Source organism: Podarcis melisellensis (genome assembly GCF_964234715.1).
Source record: "Podarcis melisellensis genome assembly, chromosome: 7".
NCBI lineage: Eukaryota > Metazoa > Chordata > Lepidosauria > Squamata > Lacertidae > Podarcis > Podarcis melisellensis.
The window spans coordinates 63276131-63294426 of NC_138539.1; the positions used below are offsets into that span (position 1 = coordinate 63276131).

At 44.5% G+C, this 18296-nt stretch overlaps 1 protein-coding gene across 7 annotated transcripts in view; it reads left to right on the forward strand.

Annotated features, from left to right (window-relative positions):
• The window catches only part of RREB1 (ras responsive element binding protein 1), a 128932-nt gene extending 111375 nt beyond the window's left edge, over positions 1-17557 (forward strand). For 5 of the 7 annotated variants that reach the window (XM_081918149.1, XM_081918151.1, XM_081918150.1 and 2 more), the window contains 3 exons: positions 1264-1428; positions 7651-8403; positions 11548-17557. In XM_081918149.1, coding sequence (XP_081774275.1) covers positions 1264-1428; positions 7651-8403; positions 11548-12062 — 1433 coding nt within the window. In that variant the 3' untranslated portion in view covers positions 12063-17557. The remainder of the gene's footprint in view (positions 1-1263; positions 1429-7650; positions 8404-11547) is intronic. The other 2 variants (XR_014170164.1, XM_081918153.1) reach the window with 2 other exon arrangements.
• The last annotated feature ends 739 nt before the right edge of the window (positions 17558-18296 follow it).

Consider the following 18296-nt stretch of genomic DNA (forward strand, 5'->3'; position numbering starts at 1 on the left):
TCCCTTGTCCCACCTGATGAAGCCAGCAATTGAACCACAGGACTCTTTGAATGCAAAGCGTGTGCTCTATCACTCCGCTGCTGCCCTTCCCCCAAACATGACTTGCCATGTGCTTCTCAAACATCTCCCAGAGAGAGAGAGAGAGAAGGGTGTCTTTGTGTTTTTGCCAGACATTTCTGTGGTGGTTAGATGTATGATGTAGAGCACACGGAGTCCTTTCCAGCCAGCCTCTGTTTGGCATCCATAATGCATTCCCACCCTAATCCCCCTTGCTCTTCCTAGGTTCCCACCTGTTTCAGCTGTTTTCCTCTGGGTCCAACTCATTTTGTAGCCCTGATGCACAGTTTTGCATGTTATCTTGTCAAAAATTCACAATGTGACCAGTCTCTCTTGGTGCTGTAACATACTCTACTGGGGAAAACACCCTACAAACTATATACAGTGGTACCTCGGGTTACATACGCTTCAGGTTACATACGCTTCAGGTTACAGACTCTGCTAACCCAGAAATAGTACCTCAGGTTTAGAACTTGGCTTCAGGATGAGAACAGAAATCGTGCTCCAGCGGCAGCAGGAGGCCCTATTAGCTAAAGTGGTGCTTCAGGTTAAGAACAGTTTCAGGTTAAGAACAGACCTCCGGAACGAATTAAGTACGTAACCAGAGGTACCACTGTAGAGATATGTCCGATGCAGATGTGTTTCAACACCAGCAAGGGGAGGTCATCCAGTGAAGACATCTCTCCGTGATAAGTGCGCTACTGCATAAACCAATCCAAAAGCAGATATTAAAATCCTCCACAGTCAGCTGGCTAAGCAGTTTCTTCTGGATTCGTCTGGTTAGCGTAGAATCATGGCGTCTGAAGGGCAGGCTGTGTAATACAGTAGTTAACTCTGATACAGTTGAGTTTTCTTAACCACTCTGCTTCTAAATAGTTGCTCTGCTTTTTTAAGCCCAGAAGAGCTTAAACTTGAGTCCTATTGTATAGGACACTTCTCAGGGGGCTTGAATTTCAGAGCCTTGATATTCAACCTTCCTAATTTTATTTTATATGTGAGTTGACTTAGGCCACAGCTGCAGTCTTAAAAGTGCTGTTTGGGAAGTAATTCCCCTTTCTGTTCTAGATTTCCTTCAGAGGAGGACTGAGCTGCTATAAACTCAGCCGCAGTTGCGCAAAGCAAGCAGAGGGTATAGAAAGGCACGCAGGAGTTCCTGTGACACTTTAGAAAGAAGATAAATGTGTTTTTTCTCCCTGCTCCATTCAGGTCAGAAGCCCTACCCCTGTCAAAAATGTGATGCCTTCTTTTCCACCAAATCTAACTGTGAACGCCACCTCTTACGCAAACACGGAGTTGTCAACTACTGTCTGAGAAGAAACGGGCTTATCCCCCAGTCTAAAGAAAGTGATGCTGGAGCTCATGATAGCACAGGTAGCTCTTTTAGGTTGTTCCAGAATTTAAAACAAAGTCGTGTTTCTTTTTTCCTTTGGGCCCCTCAGATGAATGACTGGCTAGGTGTCACAGCAGCACAGACATGTGTGATTACAAAGAGGGGTGCCCTCTTTTAGGAAGATTATATCAAATCGGGCCACTGGTCCACCTAGTTCAGGGTTTTGCAAACTTCGGTCTCTAGCTGTTTTTGAACTACAACTCCTAGGACCAGTGGACAGGGATGATGGGGATTGTATTCCAAAAACAGATGGAGACCCAAGTTTGCGGAATACTAGCCCAATACTGTCTACACTTGATCAAAGCATTTCAGCTTGCTCCTGTTCGATCACTCTTATCTCCCAGGGTGATTTAATAGCCAGGCCATCTGCCTATCACCAGTCACCACATAATTATTTTCTATCAGCGGAGAGCCTATAGTGAGATGGTCAATCCGCCATTCCTTCTCCCAGAAGTCCCCCAGTATTATTTACACTGACTCGCAATGAGTTTTGGCCTGGGAATCTTTCCCAGCCTTGCTGGGAAGCGAACTGTGCAAGTTTCAAACCATCAATTTTGCATGCAAAGCAGATGCTACACTGCGCTGCAGTCCTTCTCTGTTGTAAATGCCCTCCAGCTCCCTTAAAGTCCAGTGTTTATAGGTAGAAAAGGCCCTCTGTTAAATCCTGCCCATGCTCCTCCTGACGCAACCTGCTGTTTTTTTCCAGGTGGGGCACCCAGAGCTGGAGAGAGGTAGTTTCAGAACAAGGAGGGAAGCATTCATTGTCCCCTCATTCTGGACATAGATGGCCCATCTCTGCTTCATAAGAGATCACCAAGGCTCACAATGTGTATTACACAATAGCTGTGTTTCTGTACATCCAGCTTAGCCCTGAGAAGGGAGTGGGTGCTGAGTAAATAATGACCTGATAGCACCCAGGGTAGTTGTTGTTTTCATTGTTTCTACTTTGATTAAATAGGTTAAGCAATCTAGATACTTTTTTTTACTATCATTACAGCAAGACAGCTTTGCCAGCAACACTGCCTTATTATGACCAAGTTCTGCAAATTGTAGTTGTGATGAAGTCTAGTTTGTTAAAATTACAGACATAACACTGGACGCTCAGGTTGCGAACGTGATCCATACGGGAGGCACGTTCGCAACCCGCAGAGCCGCATCTGCACATATGCGGGTCACAATTCGGCGCTTCTGTGCAAGCGCAAAGCGCGATTTAGCCAAAACCCAGAAGTAACCCGTTCCAGTACTTCCAGGTTCGGCGTGGTGCACAACCCGAAAACGTGCATCCTGAAGCGTCTGTAACCCGAGGTATGACCAAAATGAACCAAAATGAACCAAAATGAAATTAAATAGCAATTGGATCTCCTGAGTTAGTCTTTGCAGTGGGGAGTGTTTTGATCACAAAATATACAGCCACCTTACCAAAGATGCTCCCAGTTTAAAAGTCCAGATTGTGTAGAATTGCATCCCCAAATCATCTCTGATCAGTTTTCTCATTTCTCAGATTTGCCAATCCATTCAGAATTTCACAGTAGTTCGAATTCTAAACTAAATTGGAATTTTCAGTTGTATGTAAATCAGATTGTTCTCATTGATTAAAACCCTCATTTAACAACAGCCAATTGCATTGATGTGCATGGCGCTTCCCCCCTGAATCTGAAGACGTAGGACATGTTTCTAGCGATGTGATGAATTTGCAAAAAGACCATGAAACTTATGATATTCCAAGAACAACAAAAAGTGTTGGTGCTTTGGTTGTGAAGTTTTAAAATTTTGCCTTGGGTACCAGCTCAGCAGCTGCTAACGCTGCTGTGCAGGTAAGTTCAGAACAGGTAATTTAGCAGCTTGAGGAGAGAAACCAGAGGTTTGGTGTGTGCCCTGGAATTTACCCGGTTGGAGTTGCTTCCTATAACAGATGGCTGAATAAAGGACAGCTTGTGACGATGGTGAGGCATTTGTTACAGGTACCTCTTGGAAAATTCAGACATGAAACGAGAAAGGTCTCTTTGGTGAATCCTTCTATCTGTAAGATTCCTAGCTTACCAAAGTGTTCCACCTAGTGGATGCTGTTTGAGATTGGATCGTGATGATTGGGAGGTGAGGGTGGGCAGAGAACCCAAAACCAACCTGGCTGTTCTGCAGAAATTGAAAGTTCCTATAGTGGATCTTCACTATTTTTCCATAGGGCTGTTGCAACTTTAGGTGCCTTGCGTAACTTCTTTCTCATTGCTATTACATGCATTATTTGCCTCCCTCAGTACGGTGTGTGTGTGTGTGTGTGTGTGCGCGCGCGCATGTGTGCATGCATGCATGCATTAATGCATAGAAGCAGGTGTTAACTTCGGCCTTTTCTGGTCCTCCCCACTGCTGCTGCTACTGCCCCGGTACGTGACTGAAAGAATGAAAAACGAGTCCTTCAGAGGACCCAGAACAGTAGCTTATAACTGAAATCCCTGGAAGCTGGCATGCTTGCATTGCATAACTGTCAGTTATGCAAATGATATAGTCCTTTATCTCTCGCTTTCATATATAGGCATTTCAGTTAGACCAGTTTTGGGGGTTTTTTTATACCTCGGGGGCTCCACCCAGTTAGTCTCTTAGATTTCAAGGTTTTAAGTAGTGAATTCCAGTTTCTGCCCCACCCTGTAAAGAGTTCCTCCTTTAGCCATGGCAAGAATGCACTGTTCACACTTTGCTTCCTAGTCAGCAGTTTTTTCACAAAAGCCAGAAGCGTTTTGCCACCCTTAAATAGGCTTATAGGGACAATACATGCAACAGCCATGTATTTTTTTAGTGAAACATTAACGGTTTTTATTTTTGTGGAGTGTGCGCACGCTAAAATAGGTCCTGCTGCTGCATGTTGTTGTCTTGAGAGGCAATGGAGTGCACTTCCAGGGGTAAAGTCAAACTGTTGTGTTAGCAGCACCAAAGTGACCTCCCCAGGACTCAAGCCTGGGCAGTGTTTATGGAAGTCCTGGGCTGCCCAGGCAAGACCCCCCTCTTGGACTTGCGGCTGTGGTCCAAAGGAAAGCAGAGCAATATGTATTGCTAAATAGGTCCTCTCTTTCAAGGAAAGGCAAGAGAATGTGCTAAGTGAATACTAAAAGGTGGGCAACTTCCAAGAATAGGGAGTCCAGTTGCAGGTTTATTTTTAAAACTGGTGTACCACCTAATTTTCAAGAGAGAAGGCAGCTTCCAAATACCACACATAGATCACCATCCTATTTCCCAAGCCCAATTAGTTCATGTGGTCAGTAGTTGGTTGCTCCTGAAACTAAGCTTGGAACACACAAAAGATAATCCGACTGGAATAATTCCCACATTCTAGTATCTGAAAATGATATTAAATACCCACTCAGAACACCATTTTGTCCTTGCAACAACCTTGTAGGGTAGGTTATCCCATGGTGCAGGAATGAGAAACTTTTGGTCCTCATGAACTTCATAATCCATTGGCTAGGCCTGCAGGGGCTGATGGGAGCAGGTTCCCGATCCCTGCCTTAGGGTGAATAATTCATACAAGACCACCATTTGAGCATCATTGCAAGGGGGTTGGACTAGAAAACCCCAGGGTTCCTCTCAGCTCTACAGTTCTATGATTCTAATGGTGATTTGAACCTGGACTTCTCATGTCCAAACCCAGGATTCTAGCCACTGCATCCTATCTGTTCTGCTACCTGAAGCAATCAAATTTCTGGGTTTCCCCCCATGCTATGACAATGGTGTTTCCTGCTTGGCAGGGGGTTGGACTCGATGGCCCTTGTGGTCTCTTCCAGCTCTATGATTCTATGGTCAAAAATGGTTCTTGGTGTGGGTGGATGTGCTGCATTTTGCTTTTCTTGAGCTTAAACTACTTAGCTGTATGGATGCTGATTAAAGGAGGAGTCGGTTAAAGGGGAACTAGGAAGTTGCTGTGGTTGTAAGAAAAAATGAGAAATACTAGCAAATACTTTGCTAGAAAGGCGGAATGCAAACTTGTGATTTCAAGGGGAGATTCTGGGATATTTGCCGCCAGAGACAGTTATAAAATTATTGTGCTTTTGATTTTTTTTCGGGGGGGTGTTAATTGTTGTTTTCTACTGTGTGTGTTTGTATATAACGTGGTAAGTGATGGCTCCTCTTTCTATAAAGGAAGGATAGGGTTTCCCACTGAAAGCCACTTAATAGCTCATGTGATCCAGTATTGCTGATTTGGTTGTTTTATAGACTGAATTGGCTCTTGGGGACTTCCCTGCCTTCCATTCTGTGCTGTGGGTTCTTGGGCTCATAATGCCACCTCTTGAGCTGTAACCAAACTGCTATGATAAATTCTGAATTACAGGAATGTTGTGATGAAGCTGTTGCCAATCTGCTGTGATGAATGTGGTTATATTCATAACCATCTTCTCTGTTTTGTTCCTGGGGATTAGCTATGTTTGCCATTTTGTCTCAAAACGCTGAGCATTCCTACCGCTAAAAACGGTTAGCTCACAAATGTGTGCATTGTGGTCTTTGTGCAGTTCCACATGACCTCTGCACCAGTCCAACTATCCTCATTTTCTCCCATTAAACCCAACATCTTATCACCAGTCTGCTTTAAAACATCTACAGCTTGTTGATTTCTGTCCGTCTCGACCTTGAAAGTCATCTTCTTTTCCAAGGACTCTCCCTATCTTAGGTTTTGAGGTTCTCGTTCATAAATACATGCTCTGTGTGTCAGCATGAAAGGAACCTAAACATTTCTTTTTATCAAGAGTTTGTAAATCCCCCATAGTTACTCAGCAGCTGTTAAGCATTCATGAGCTGAAGGCTTAGGTTTGTAATCTGTAGCTTTTTAGCCTTCTTGTGCTTGTCATGTGTAGAAGGCCTTCTCAACAACTCAGATGCATGCTAACCATACAAGGTGATTGTGACTACTCAAGCCGGTATATTAATAGATGTAATAAAAAAAATAAAGGATGCTGTGTTGGTCTGTTAAAAAACAGTAGTAGCCCAAAATCCATGGTCGAACAAAACCTATATTAGAGCCAACCAAAATGTCACAAAATAGCGAGTAAGCTTTTGAGTTCTCCAGAACTTCAGCAGGCTCAAAGCGAGCCACCAATTTTGCATTGAGTTCTTAAAAACTAAAGATATGGTGTTCATCTACTGCCTTGGCTCTTCATGAAAGAAAGAGGAGAAATGGAATGGCCATTCATTGGCAGCAAAGGGGCAAATGTTTTAAAATGGTTGCCCTGATCCAATAGAAGGACAGGAAAATGCTGAAGGGATCTCGTTTCCACAGCTTTTAACAATATGTCAAGATCTACTCAACAGAAGGATGGGGCACTCTATGCCCCCTCCCAAATAGATACCCCATCAGGGGTACTGAACACCGTCATGCCCTGCCCTGCTCTCAGGTCAGGCATGGAGGAATCATATGCAGTGGTACCTTGGGTTATAAACTCCGCTAACCCGGAAGAAGTACCTCGTGGTTGAGAACTTTGCCCCAGGATGAGAACGAAAATCGCACACTGGCGGCAGTGGGAGGCCCCATTAGCAAAAGCGTGCCTCAGGTTAAGAACGGTTTCGGGTTAAGAACGGACCTCCGGAACGAATTAAGTTCGTAACCCGAGGTACCACTGTACACAAGATAGATATCCTTCCCCTCATGTTAGATCAGGGTGAGTGCATTTTGCTAACAGGTAGATCTGTCTTTTTCTAACATTTTTAGGCTTTGTCCATCTAAGCACATGCCTTTTAAAATAAAATTGCCAACTCGCCAAAAGTAAAAACATGCAGTTCGTTTTTTCTTAGTTGGAAAACAAAATGTGGAGATCCTTGTTGTTGTACGCACCAAATCTTGTGCAGATACAAGTTTCTGTGTTTTCGTGCTATCTTTGTTCACCTGGAAGTCAGCCACATGGAACAGATGCTCAGGGGTGCTATGCCAGGCACTGCCATGCTACTGTTGGGTATGTGAGTTGGGCCTAAGTGTTGTGCACCAAGGTTGGCTGTAACACTATTGATTTGACGTGGAGATCCAAGAATAATAGCTCATAAACTGGTGAAAAACACACATCCAATCATGCCTTCTGATGTTACCCTTGACCAGGAATGTGTTGGACCCTGACTCAAAACAAATTTATGTGTGGGTGGCTGTGAAGTGAAACGTTATGTGTGTGTGATGATTCCTGGTGCTTTTGATTGCTGAGGAACTTCAATGTTTCTCTTGTTTTCTCCTGCAGACAGCCAATCGGATCTGGAGAATGCAAGTGTAGGAAGTGAAGCATTAGACTTGACCTCTGGCGAAAGAGACCACCTAGAGGAGGCCGCTGAGCTTCCAGACCCTGAGCGCAGTCCCAAAGAGGAGGAGAAGATGGACACATCTCAAGGGGAAGAAGATGCACAAGAGAAACTCAGCGAGGACGAAGAGGGGCCAGAAGAAGACTCTGCCAGTAACAGGAGCCTTGACCTCAATTTTGCTAGCAAGCTCATGGACTTCAAGCTGGCTGAGAGCGACCAGAGCACTGGTAGCGGCATTCAGGCAGAAAAGAAGCACACCTGTGACATTTGCGGGAAGTCCTTCAAGTTCGCGGGCACTCTAAGCCGGCACAAAAAGGCTCACGAGCGCGATGACAGGAAGGATGAAAAGAGCAGCGAGGACGAAAGCAAGAGCGTCCAAGGCGGAGGCCAAGTTCCTATGGCTCAGGAGGAGTCTTCTCCTGAGCAGGAAGAGCCCACGGGAGACCTAAAGGCTGCAGAGTCTCCCATGGACGGCGAGGCCACAGGGAAGGAGAACGAGGAAAGCGAGAGCATCTCCGAGGGGGAGAGCACGGAGCGGAAGTCTTCGGAGAAGAGCGACGACGACAGGAAGCCAAAAGCGAACGGCGGGACTAAGAGCGAGTCAAAGGCAGATAAGAGGAAGAAAGTCTGCACAGTGTGCAACAAGCGATTTTGGTCTCTGCAAGACTTGACGAGGCACATGAGGTCCCATACAGGTAAGAGGGCATTATACACAACAGTATGACTGTGAGGAAAGGCCTGGCGCCCGAGTACTCTGTGAAGCAGCTCCTAGGTTCGTTCCCAGCATCTCCCCTGTCTGAAAACCTAGGGAGCTGCCACCAGTTTAGACGATCCTCAACCAGGAAGGTTTGACTTGCCTATTTCTGTAGACAAGCAATAGGCAGAGGAGGGAAAACAGCCTTGCATCTCCCACCTTGTATATATGGCTAGAGTGCTTACTATGTTTCTTTTCAAAGAGGTATTCTTGTGCTCTCTTCAACCCTTATAATATCCAGAATCCTTTAGCTGCAGCACGTTACCCACTTTTAATTTTTTGCTGTAGTTTTTTTTAAAACTGTTTTCCCCTAGCCTTCCTTTTTTAAAAAACGAAAAAATAAAATAAATTAACCCGTCTTCTTATAGCAAAGCACAACCATCAGGAAATAGAACTCAGTTCATTCTCCCTGTGCATTACTTTATTTGCTCTTCGGTTGAAGGTTGAAAAGGAAGTGCTGATTCATGAGCTGTTGGGCTGTTTTTCGTGTTCCTAGGGCTGTATTATGCCAATTGGAAAATAAATGAAAATTTGGTGTGTGTTTTTCCCTGAAAGAGAAGGAAGCCTGTTTACACTGCAGAGGGAAAGTGCTTTGTCACTGCTGCTGGATGCATTTCACGAAATTTCTGCAGAAAGCATGCTAGCTTAAACGTGAAGAATGAACACCTCGTAAATTGCTCACGTTGCATGCAGCATGTCAAACTATTTTGGCCTAATTCTTGCTAAGAGCATCTCTCTAGCCATCTATTTGCAAAGTCAAAGCCCCCTTGGAAACAATCTTTTTGGGGCACTTAACTATGGTTGTAGAGAGACTAACAACAACAACAACAACAATATTATTATTATTATTATAATTTATTATTTATACCCCGCCCATCTGGCTGAGTTTCCCCAGCCACTCTGGGCAGCTTCCAACTGAATATTAAAAACAATACAGCATCAGACATTAAAAACTTCCCTAAACGGGGCCGCCTTCAGTTGTCTTTTAAAAGTAAAATAGTTGTTTATTGCCTTGACATCTGCTGGGAGGGTGTTCCACAGGGCAGGCTCCGCTACTGAGAAGGCCCTCTGCCTGGTTCCCTGTAACCTCACTTCTTGCAGCAAGGGAATCGCCAGAAGGCCCTCAGCGCTGGACCTCAGTGTCCAGGCTGAATTATGGGGGTCAAAACGCTTCTTCAGGTGTACTGGATCGAGGCTGTTTAGGGCTTTAAAGGTCAGCACCAACACTTTGAATTGTGCTCGGAAATGTACTGGGAGCTAATGAAGTATGAAAATAAAGTGCAGGCACACAGTTCTTCAGAAATGTTTTGCCAGGTTTTGCCAGGTTTTACTCCCAAGAGTCATAGAATCATAGAGTTGGAAGAGACCACAAGGGCCATCGAGTCCAACCCCCTGCCAAGCAGGAAACACCATCAGAGCACTCCTGACATATGGTTGTCAAGCCTCTGCTTAAAGACATCCAAAGAAGGAGACTCCACCACACTCCTTGGCAGCAAATTCCACTGCCGAACAGCTCTTACTGTCAGGAAGTTCTTCCTAATGTTTAGGTGGAATCTTCTTTCTTGTAGTTTGGAACCATTGCTCCGTGTCCGCTTCTCTGGAGCAGCAGAAAACAACCTTTCTCCCTCCTCTATGTGACATCCTTTTATATATTTGAACATGGCTAGCATATCACCCCTTAACCTCCTCTTCTCCAGGCTAAACATGCCCAACCGAATCTTAGCCGTTCCTCATAAGGCATCGTTTCCTGGCCTTTGACCATTTTGGTTGCCTTCCTCTGGACACGTTCCAGTTTGTCAGTGTCCTTCTTGAACTGTGGTGCCCAGAACTGGACACAGTACTCCAGGTGAGGTCTGACCAGAGCAGAATACAGTGGCACTATTACTTCCCTTGATCTAGATGCTATACTCCTATTGATGCAGCCCAGAATTGCATTGGCTTTTTTAGCTGCCGCGTCACACTGTTGGCTCATGTCAAGTTTGTGGTCAACCAAGACTCCTAGATCCTTTTCACATGTACTGCTCTCAAGCCAGGTGTCACCCATCTTGTATTTGTGCCTCTCATTTTTTTTGCCCAAGTGCAATACTTTACATTTCTCCCTGTTAAAATTCATCTTGTTTGTTTTGCCCCAGTTCTCTAACCTGTCAAGGTCGTTTTGAAGTGTGATCCTGTTCTCTGGGGTGTTAGCCACCCCTCGGGTTAAGCAAGCAAATGAAAACATGGAGTACATTCAGACTATGGTCCATAGAGTTTCGCTGTAAAAGATCTTGCTTTTAGTATGTTGTGAGTGGTTAGATGGGGAACCTGCCTCCCTGCCTCCCTCCAGATGATGGGTTCCCAACTCCCATCAGTGCCATCTATATGGCTTAGAGGTCCCATCTATATGGCTTAGAGGTCAGGGATCCCATCTATATGGCTTAGAGGTCAGGGATGATGAGAGCTGCCGTCAACAACAACCGGAGGACCACAGGCTCCCCATCCCTGACCTCATTGAAATCCGGTGTCCCTTTTCCTTGACAATAAACATGATCAGTTGTTAGTGAAACCAACATGAGCTTCCACCCTGGCAGAATCACCTCTTCTATGGTGGAAAGTCAAAGGTCACGATATCGCTGATGTTTTCATGGTCTTGACAGATGAAAAATGCAGGGGTGCCGTTTTATGAGGGGAAATATTCTAAGAAACCTAAATTTGCATTGCTATATAGCACAATCTCCTGCCAACCTAGCAGTTCGAAAGCACGTCAAAGTGTAAGTAGATAAATAGGTACTGCTCTGGCGGGAAGGTAAACGGCGTTTCCGTGGGCTGCTCTGGTTCACCAGAAGCGGCTTTGTCATGCTGGCCACATGACCCGGAAGCTGTACGCCGGCTCCCTCGGCAAATAAAGCAAGATGAGCGCCGCAAGCCCAGAGTCGGCCACGACTGGACCTAATGGTCAGGGGTCCCTTTAGCTTTACCTTTATGGCACAATCACTTGCCTTCTGCCAGCTTCTGCTAAATAGGTTTGTGTTATGTGGCAGAGTGCATTCCAACCCTGGAAGGAAGGAAGGAGTTTGTAAACCTTTCTGTCTTGATTTTATCCTAGGGGAGCGACCTTACAAATGTCAAACCTGCGAACGGACCTTTACTCTGAAGCACAGCTTGGTTCGCCACCAGCGTATCCATCAGAAAGTAAAAAGTGCTAAGAACCACGAGAAGGAGAGCGACCGAGAGGACGGCCACTCTCGGGGCGAGGAAGAAAGCGAAAACGAGTCTCTCCACAGCAGCACCAACCCCATCTCGGAAAACGAGTGCGACTCGCTTGCAGGGCTGGGGAGCCATTCCCCAGTCACCAGGAGCCGCAAGGAAAGTCTTGTCAACGCCGCAAAGGAGGCCGTTTGCAAAGAAGACAAACCCAGCCCTGGGAGTCGGACGGCAGGCTCCTGTCCTGCAGAGTCCAGCAAGAACGCCCAGAAGCAAACAGAGTCCCGAGGGAAAGGTGATCGCGGGAGCCCGTCTGGCTTCATCCAGGACTTGCTGGAGATTCACAACAAAAAATCTTCCATGAGTCACATTCTCGCCTCTGCAGAGAGTGCACCTCAGCTCTTGGGAGTCGAATGACGGCTGCAGAATCATCAGCCGCACCCCCAGCAAACTGACCCAGCGTACACGGAATAAAGTTGACAATGCAAGCTTTTTTTCTTTTTCTTTTTTGAGATGCTGAATTGGCCTGCTGTCAGTTATGCAGGAATGGGCTTGAGGGCTGGGGGATTGGTGGGAGTGGGAAGATGGCAGTCTGGATTCAGTGCCATAAGTCTTTCAGTATAAAAAAAAAAATGCAAAAGACTACAGTTCTATACTGATTTGAGTGCCTTACTACTTTATTAGGTCTTTTGGTATCATAGGTTTTTTTTTTAAAAAAACACACGCAAACAAAAAGATGATTTAAAAAAAATATATTAATGACAATTATTTGGAGAGGACCTTTTTCATTTGAGCATTAATGTTACCTTTTGTATTGGGGTGTGTGAGCTTGTTACTGTATATCTGTGATAGCCGCTTTTGTGTGTTCTCTGAGCTGGAAAGGAGGAGTCACTGGGGCAAGGAAGCCCTTGGAAACTTGCAGCCGATAACTGGAAGAAGATTTTGAGAAACCCCCAACAGAGGAACTAGAAATAAGGTGTTGATTTTGTTTTCCTATTCTTGATTTGCTACTTTTCTTTTTGTACTTGCCACACGGGGGGGGGGGGCGGGGGGAGAGAGTTAAAACCAGTTCCAGGTGTAAACATGGTTGATTAAACTTGGTCCAAGCCAAAAACCAGGAAAAGCAAAATGTTCAACCTCACTGACTTCTGCTTCTCTGCCTCTCCCCTTCCGCATTCGCGATGGTGATGATGATGTCCTAGCTACTGTCCTTTTGTAAAAGGCTCTTTCTGGCCCTTGTGGACTTAAAGACTCTACAGAAAGAGTTGCATAGCGACTTTAAAAAGAAAAAAAAACCTATGGAAATTATGCACCCACTTGTTATATATATATGTTTGATTTGTGCTTCAATATATTATTGTTATTTTAATATTTTATATAAAAAAATTTTTTTGTCAGTTTGCTAATCTCTGCGTTCAGCAGAAACCAATGGGCAATATTTGCCCACGGAAATCTACAACGCAGTTTGGATTGCCTGCTTAAATGTTTGTGATCTAATCTCTCCCCGACTCTCCCCGTCGGGAATGCAACTCTTCTACTGTATTTACACAGAGTCCTCTGATCTTGAGAATCAAGTGTAGGCCAACTCAAGCCCCGTTCACACAACCAGAGCAGATAGACTGAACGAGTGTTGCAAGGAGGGAGAGAGTGGGATTGTGAGGGGGGGAAACGACCACTTGTGCCCTATGCACATACACATTGTACATGTGTGTGTGTGTGTGTGTCATTTTATTTTTCAATTGCAGGATCTCTGGTTGTATGGACAAGTCCACATGCACCCAGGTGGCATGACTGTAGGGTTGTTCACATGGTCATCTGAGCACTCCCTCCTTCCCGCTGTGTCTTCAGTTTATCCAAGTTGGTTGCATTGACAAGGCCTAAGCCGTTGTTGAAATTGCACGGGGTGTGGGCAGGGGGGCATTTCATGGGTGAACAGTTCGTTGCGAGTTAGTGAAAAGGAGAAGGATTGATGGAATTAGCAGCAGGCTGGCGCGGAGAGAACTGCGAGGGGCAAGGAGGTCCTCCAAATTGCATGAGGAAGGCACTGCAGGATTCTGTGAAGTTGGCGTTGTTCGAAACTGCAATAGTTGCGTTATCAATTTTTTTTTAATGAGCACGATGATTCAGTCTTCCAGATTAAATGTAGAAAAGAAAATTGCAAGCCTTAAATGATGCCGCTACCTTACTGTGCTTTAAAGCAAAATAAAGAAAATACTTACCGGCGATAAAACTAGGGATTGACAAAATAAATTTCCTTCCCAAAATTTTCCATGAAGTTGGGAGCCAGGATTAGACTGCATATCCTGTTGCTGGCAGCAGGAGCCATTGCAAGTCAACCACATTAGGACTGTGACCTGCAGACCAGTTAAGCTGGCATGCTGGGATGTAAGCTTTATTTTCACCCTGAACCTATTTATTTAGAGGGAGAAAAACAATCCATTAGTTTGAACTTCCTTCTCTTGAATCACATGATCAAGATTACTTGCGTTGTTACATTCCTTCATTTGCATTTAAAGATACAGACACAGAGTTGGATTTAAATTGTGCCTCTCGGTCACGTTACTGCCATCAGGCTCTGCAGAATGGCTCTCACAGATACATTTCATGAGTTTTCCGAGGTCTGTGTGTCATGCTCTATATTCAACCTTTCCAGCTTGATGGAAACACACATCTTTGGATGGTTTCACCAATTCTGTAGCTTCCTTTTTTAAAATGTTGGGAAGTAACATTGGGCTCGTCCCTCAGTTCCATTGGCTGTGAGTCCAGTACATTGACTTCCCATCTCTCCTGTAAGAATGGAGCCTTTGGAAGTGGGCAATGGAACTGTAGGTGTGCGAACCTTCAGAACTGAAAACGGAACAGAACCAACTTCTGTAGGATGGGCTCTGCTGGGTTTTACCTGTAGTCTGCAGCAGACTGTTCACCAGATTAGACCCAAGTATTCTTGTTCAGATTGACTTGTGGATCAAGCATAATCATTCTGCCACAGTAGCTGGGCGTTGTGCAGAAAGCTCTGGATCATGGTTTCCCAAATTTGGATCTCTCCAGCTGCTGTTGGACTACAAATCCCATCATGCCTAGTTAGCAGGACCGGTGGTCAAGGATGATGGGAATTGTAGTCCCAAAGCAGCTAGAGACCCCAAGTTTGGGAAAGGATGCTCTGGATGGTATCCAACTAAGTCGCACTCAAATGAGACCCGCTGAAATCGGTGGACTTCAGTTAGTCATGGCTAACTTCAGTCCCATTAATTTCAATGTGTCTTAAGAGTAGAATTAGTTGGGTACCAGACTTGCCCCTTAGTCTTCCGGGGTAAGAGGGAAGTGAAGCGTTTCTGCAGCCCCTGCTGTTTTACTACCCTGGGCCTCTTTTTCTTCTTCTTTTTCTTCACACTGCTAACCTCTCCTGCCCTCAGTGAGGCTCCGTACCTCAAGTGATCTTGCACAGCCGCACCCCGGTATTCAGTTTGGCAATTGGAAGGACAAAGCCCGACACCGATTATCTTTTTAATGTCTGCTGCTTCTTAGCACTTCGAATCAGACTGCACAGGAAGAGGGTAGAAATCATTCTGAGCTGAAAATAGTAAATATATAATAAGAAGCAAGGGGAAAGGTGTTGAGGTATAGATAAGGTTTTGTTGTCATTGAGGATTTTTTTTTAAAAAATGTTTTGAAACCATTCCTGCAGATTAATAGAAAATCAGTACCAATGATTCTTTTTACAAAATCCCTCTGTTAAATGAGTCTTTTCATCAAAGCCAATTTAATGCATCCCTTAATTTTTTAATTGCTATTATATTATTATTATATTATAATTATTATTTGGGGGTATTTTTGTTCTTGGGCTGGTTTTTAAAATATATATATAAATATATATATAAATTTGCAGCTCTCCACATTAAACTGCGCAATACTGTGGGGGAGAAGCCATTAACTAAACCAGGACTGTCAAAAACTGCTCCCATCCCACCCCAGACTGTGTGGGTCATTCCACGGACATGCCAAGTCTCTTTGCAGGCCAATTCACATGGTTTCTGTCTTTTGGGGGTGGGCGGGCGCAGGTTTGACAGACGTGAACTAAACTCTATGCTGCAGGAATAATGTGGCAAATATTTTCCCAGCACCCTGCCGGGACATCTGCTAGCAATAATCACTATTGATTTAAAGCTTTATTTAGCCTTTATCTATATCCTAGTAGATTATAAAATCTTGCCACATTTTATTGATGTTTTTATTAGTCGCGTTTGATGGAGGAAGAAAACCCCTCTGTTCTTGTTTCCCTCCCCCTTTTGTTGATTGCCTCCCCTCCATCCTCCTCACATTCACCCCCCCCCCCTATATTAAACTGTGAAATTTATAATGTGTTTAAACTATGGGTGAATCTTAGGCTTAGTTTTGCATGTTCAGCTAATTCGTCTCTACAGCTTTCTTTTTTTCTTTTGTTTTTTTGATTCCCTCCCCACCTCCTCTTCTCTCAGGGCTTTTTAAAACAACATGTCCCCTCCACCCCTTTCTGAAATTCTCTTGTTGGATTTGCAATGGAGCAAATTCTGAAAATTCAAATCACTACAATAAGCACCTGACTGTGAAAGCAATACATATGGAAGAATGGAAACAAGGTTTAAAAGAGGCAGTTGACGTTTGCAGCTGTAATGGCGTAGCTCAGGCTTTCCCTTGTCTGGCAACCTCAAGATTCTTTGGATGGCAGCCTCCACCTGCCCCAGCCAGCATGACCAATGGTCAGGGCTGGTGGAAATTCTAGTCCAAAACCTCTGGAGGGCACCAGATTGGGGAAGGCTGACAAAGTTCATCTGGAGCTAGCTCTTCTGCTGATTTAATTCCAGCTTCGCAATGATTTATAAGAGTCTTTTATCTTCTAGCACCCAAACCCCCAATTCTCCCATCACCCTAGAGCAGACACTGGAGTTACCTCCATGTCCCACGATGAGTCTCTGTGTTGCTACCCCCTGTGTTGGTTGGATCATGAAACTGTGGTGAGATGATTTGTGAAGACAGAGCAGGACACTTGGAGTAGATCCACTAGTGCAGCGTGGGGAACCTGCAGCCCTCCCAGGTGCGTTTGGGCTGCATCTCCCATTCTACCTGGCAGTTGGCCATGCTGAGTGGTGCTGATGCGAGCTGGAATCCAGGAAGATTTTGAGGGGGCGTCAGGTTCGTCATCCTTGTTCTAGCCCCTCGAAGCGATTAAGGGAAAAGGTCCTGGAAAGGAAATAAGGTCTATACACTGAGGTGTTGTGGTAAATCCTTGCCTTGTTTCTTTTAGCATCATAATAGTTTTGAGGAGCCAACGTATCCATTGCAGGTTCTCCCCCTTGCACTGTCCCTGGGCTGGTTGAGTCAAGTTTCGCTAGAGATAAAGAGGACTGGGGCGTGGGCTGTCTTTTTTTCCCTCCCCCCTTGTCCCCTCGAGAAGGAAGTTCAATCGTTAAACTTTCAGCCTGTGCAAGGAAACAACAATTAGTGTGTAGAATCCACATGCAGATATATATAATAATATTTTTTTTCTAAAGGGAACTTCTTTAAAAAAACTGCTGCTACAAGTTATGTACAAGACTGGTTTATGCCACATGAACAGAGAATCACGCGTTTTGTTTGGTTGTTTCTATTCCTCTTCTCATTCAGTTGTATGTTACTTCCAAATTCAACATGATGAAAGTAATTGCTGTTCTGTATCAAACAATCTTCGCAATAAAATGTTATATTTAAAAAAACAACAACAACCTTGGAGGTCGCAAAATATGCATTCATTCTTTTTGGGGGGGTGTTGTATGTGATTATATTTTAATCCAGTGTGTTGCAAGTGACATTTCTAAATGAAGCATGTGCTGAGGGATAGTTCACATTTCTTTCTGTCCTGCCAACTGCAGCTAAGTAAATTTTCTCCCAAACATAAATACCGTATGTGTGTTTCACTACTAATTTCCGGTGAAGCTGCAGTGTTAGTCTGTTGCATCAAAATCAACAGCAGTATTCTGTGTGGCACCTTTAAAGGCTAGCAACTTTTGTAATGGTGTAAACTTTAATGGGCTAGAGTACATCTAATAAAGTAGGCTTTTGCCCATGAAAGCATTATGCCATTATAAAAAAAAGTTAAGTTGCCAAAACACTATGTACAGTGGTACCTCAGGTTACATACGCTTCAGGTTACATACGCTTCAGGTTACTGACTCCGTTAACCCAGAAATAGTGCTTCAGGTTAAGAACTTTGCTTCAGGATGAGAACAGAAATCGTGCTCTGGTGGCGCAGCGGCAGCTGGAGGCCCCATTAGCTAAAGTGGTGCTTCAGGTTAAGAACAGTTTCAGGTTAAGTACAGACCTCCGGAACGAATTAAGTACTTAACCTGAGGTACCACTGTATTAAGTAGTGGGTTGACAAAGCAGACGAGACAGGGATTTCTCCAAGTGGTTCTTTATAGTAAGCTGGAACTGAACTGAAGTAAACAGCTCAGCTGGCCTGCTTTTATAGGCAGCCGCCTGTCAACACTAACAACAATATCCCAGGGTTTCCCGCCTAAATTAACTGACGTGGACCTGAGTGAAAACTATATACACAATACCCCTGGTGGCAAGGGTGAGAACTTCAATACATAACACTATGTTTATTAGTAGTGATTTAAATTGGCCGTGCTTGCT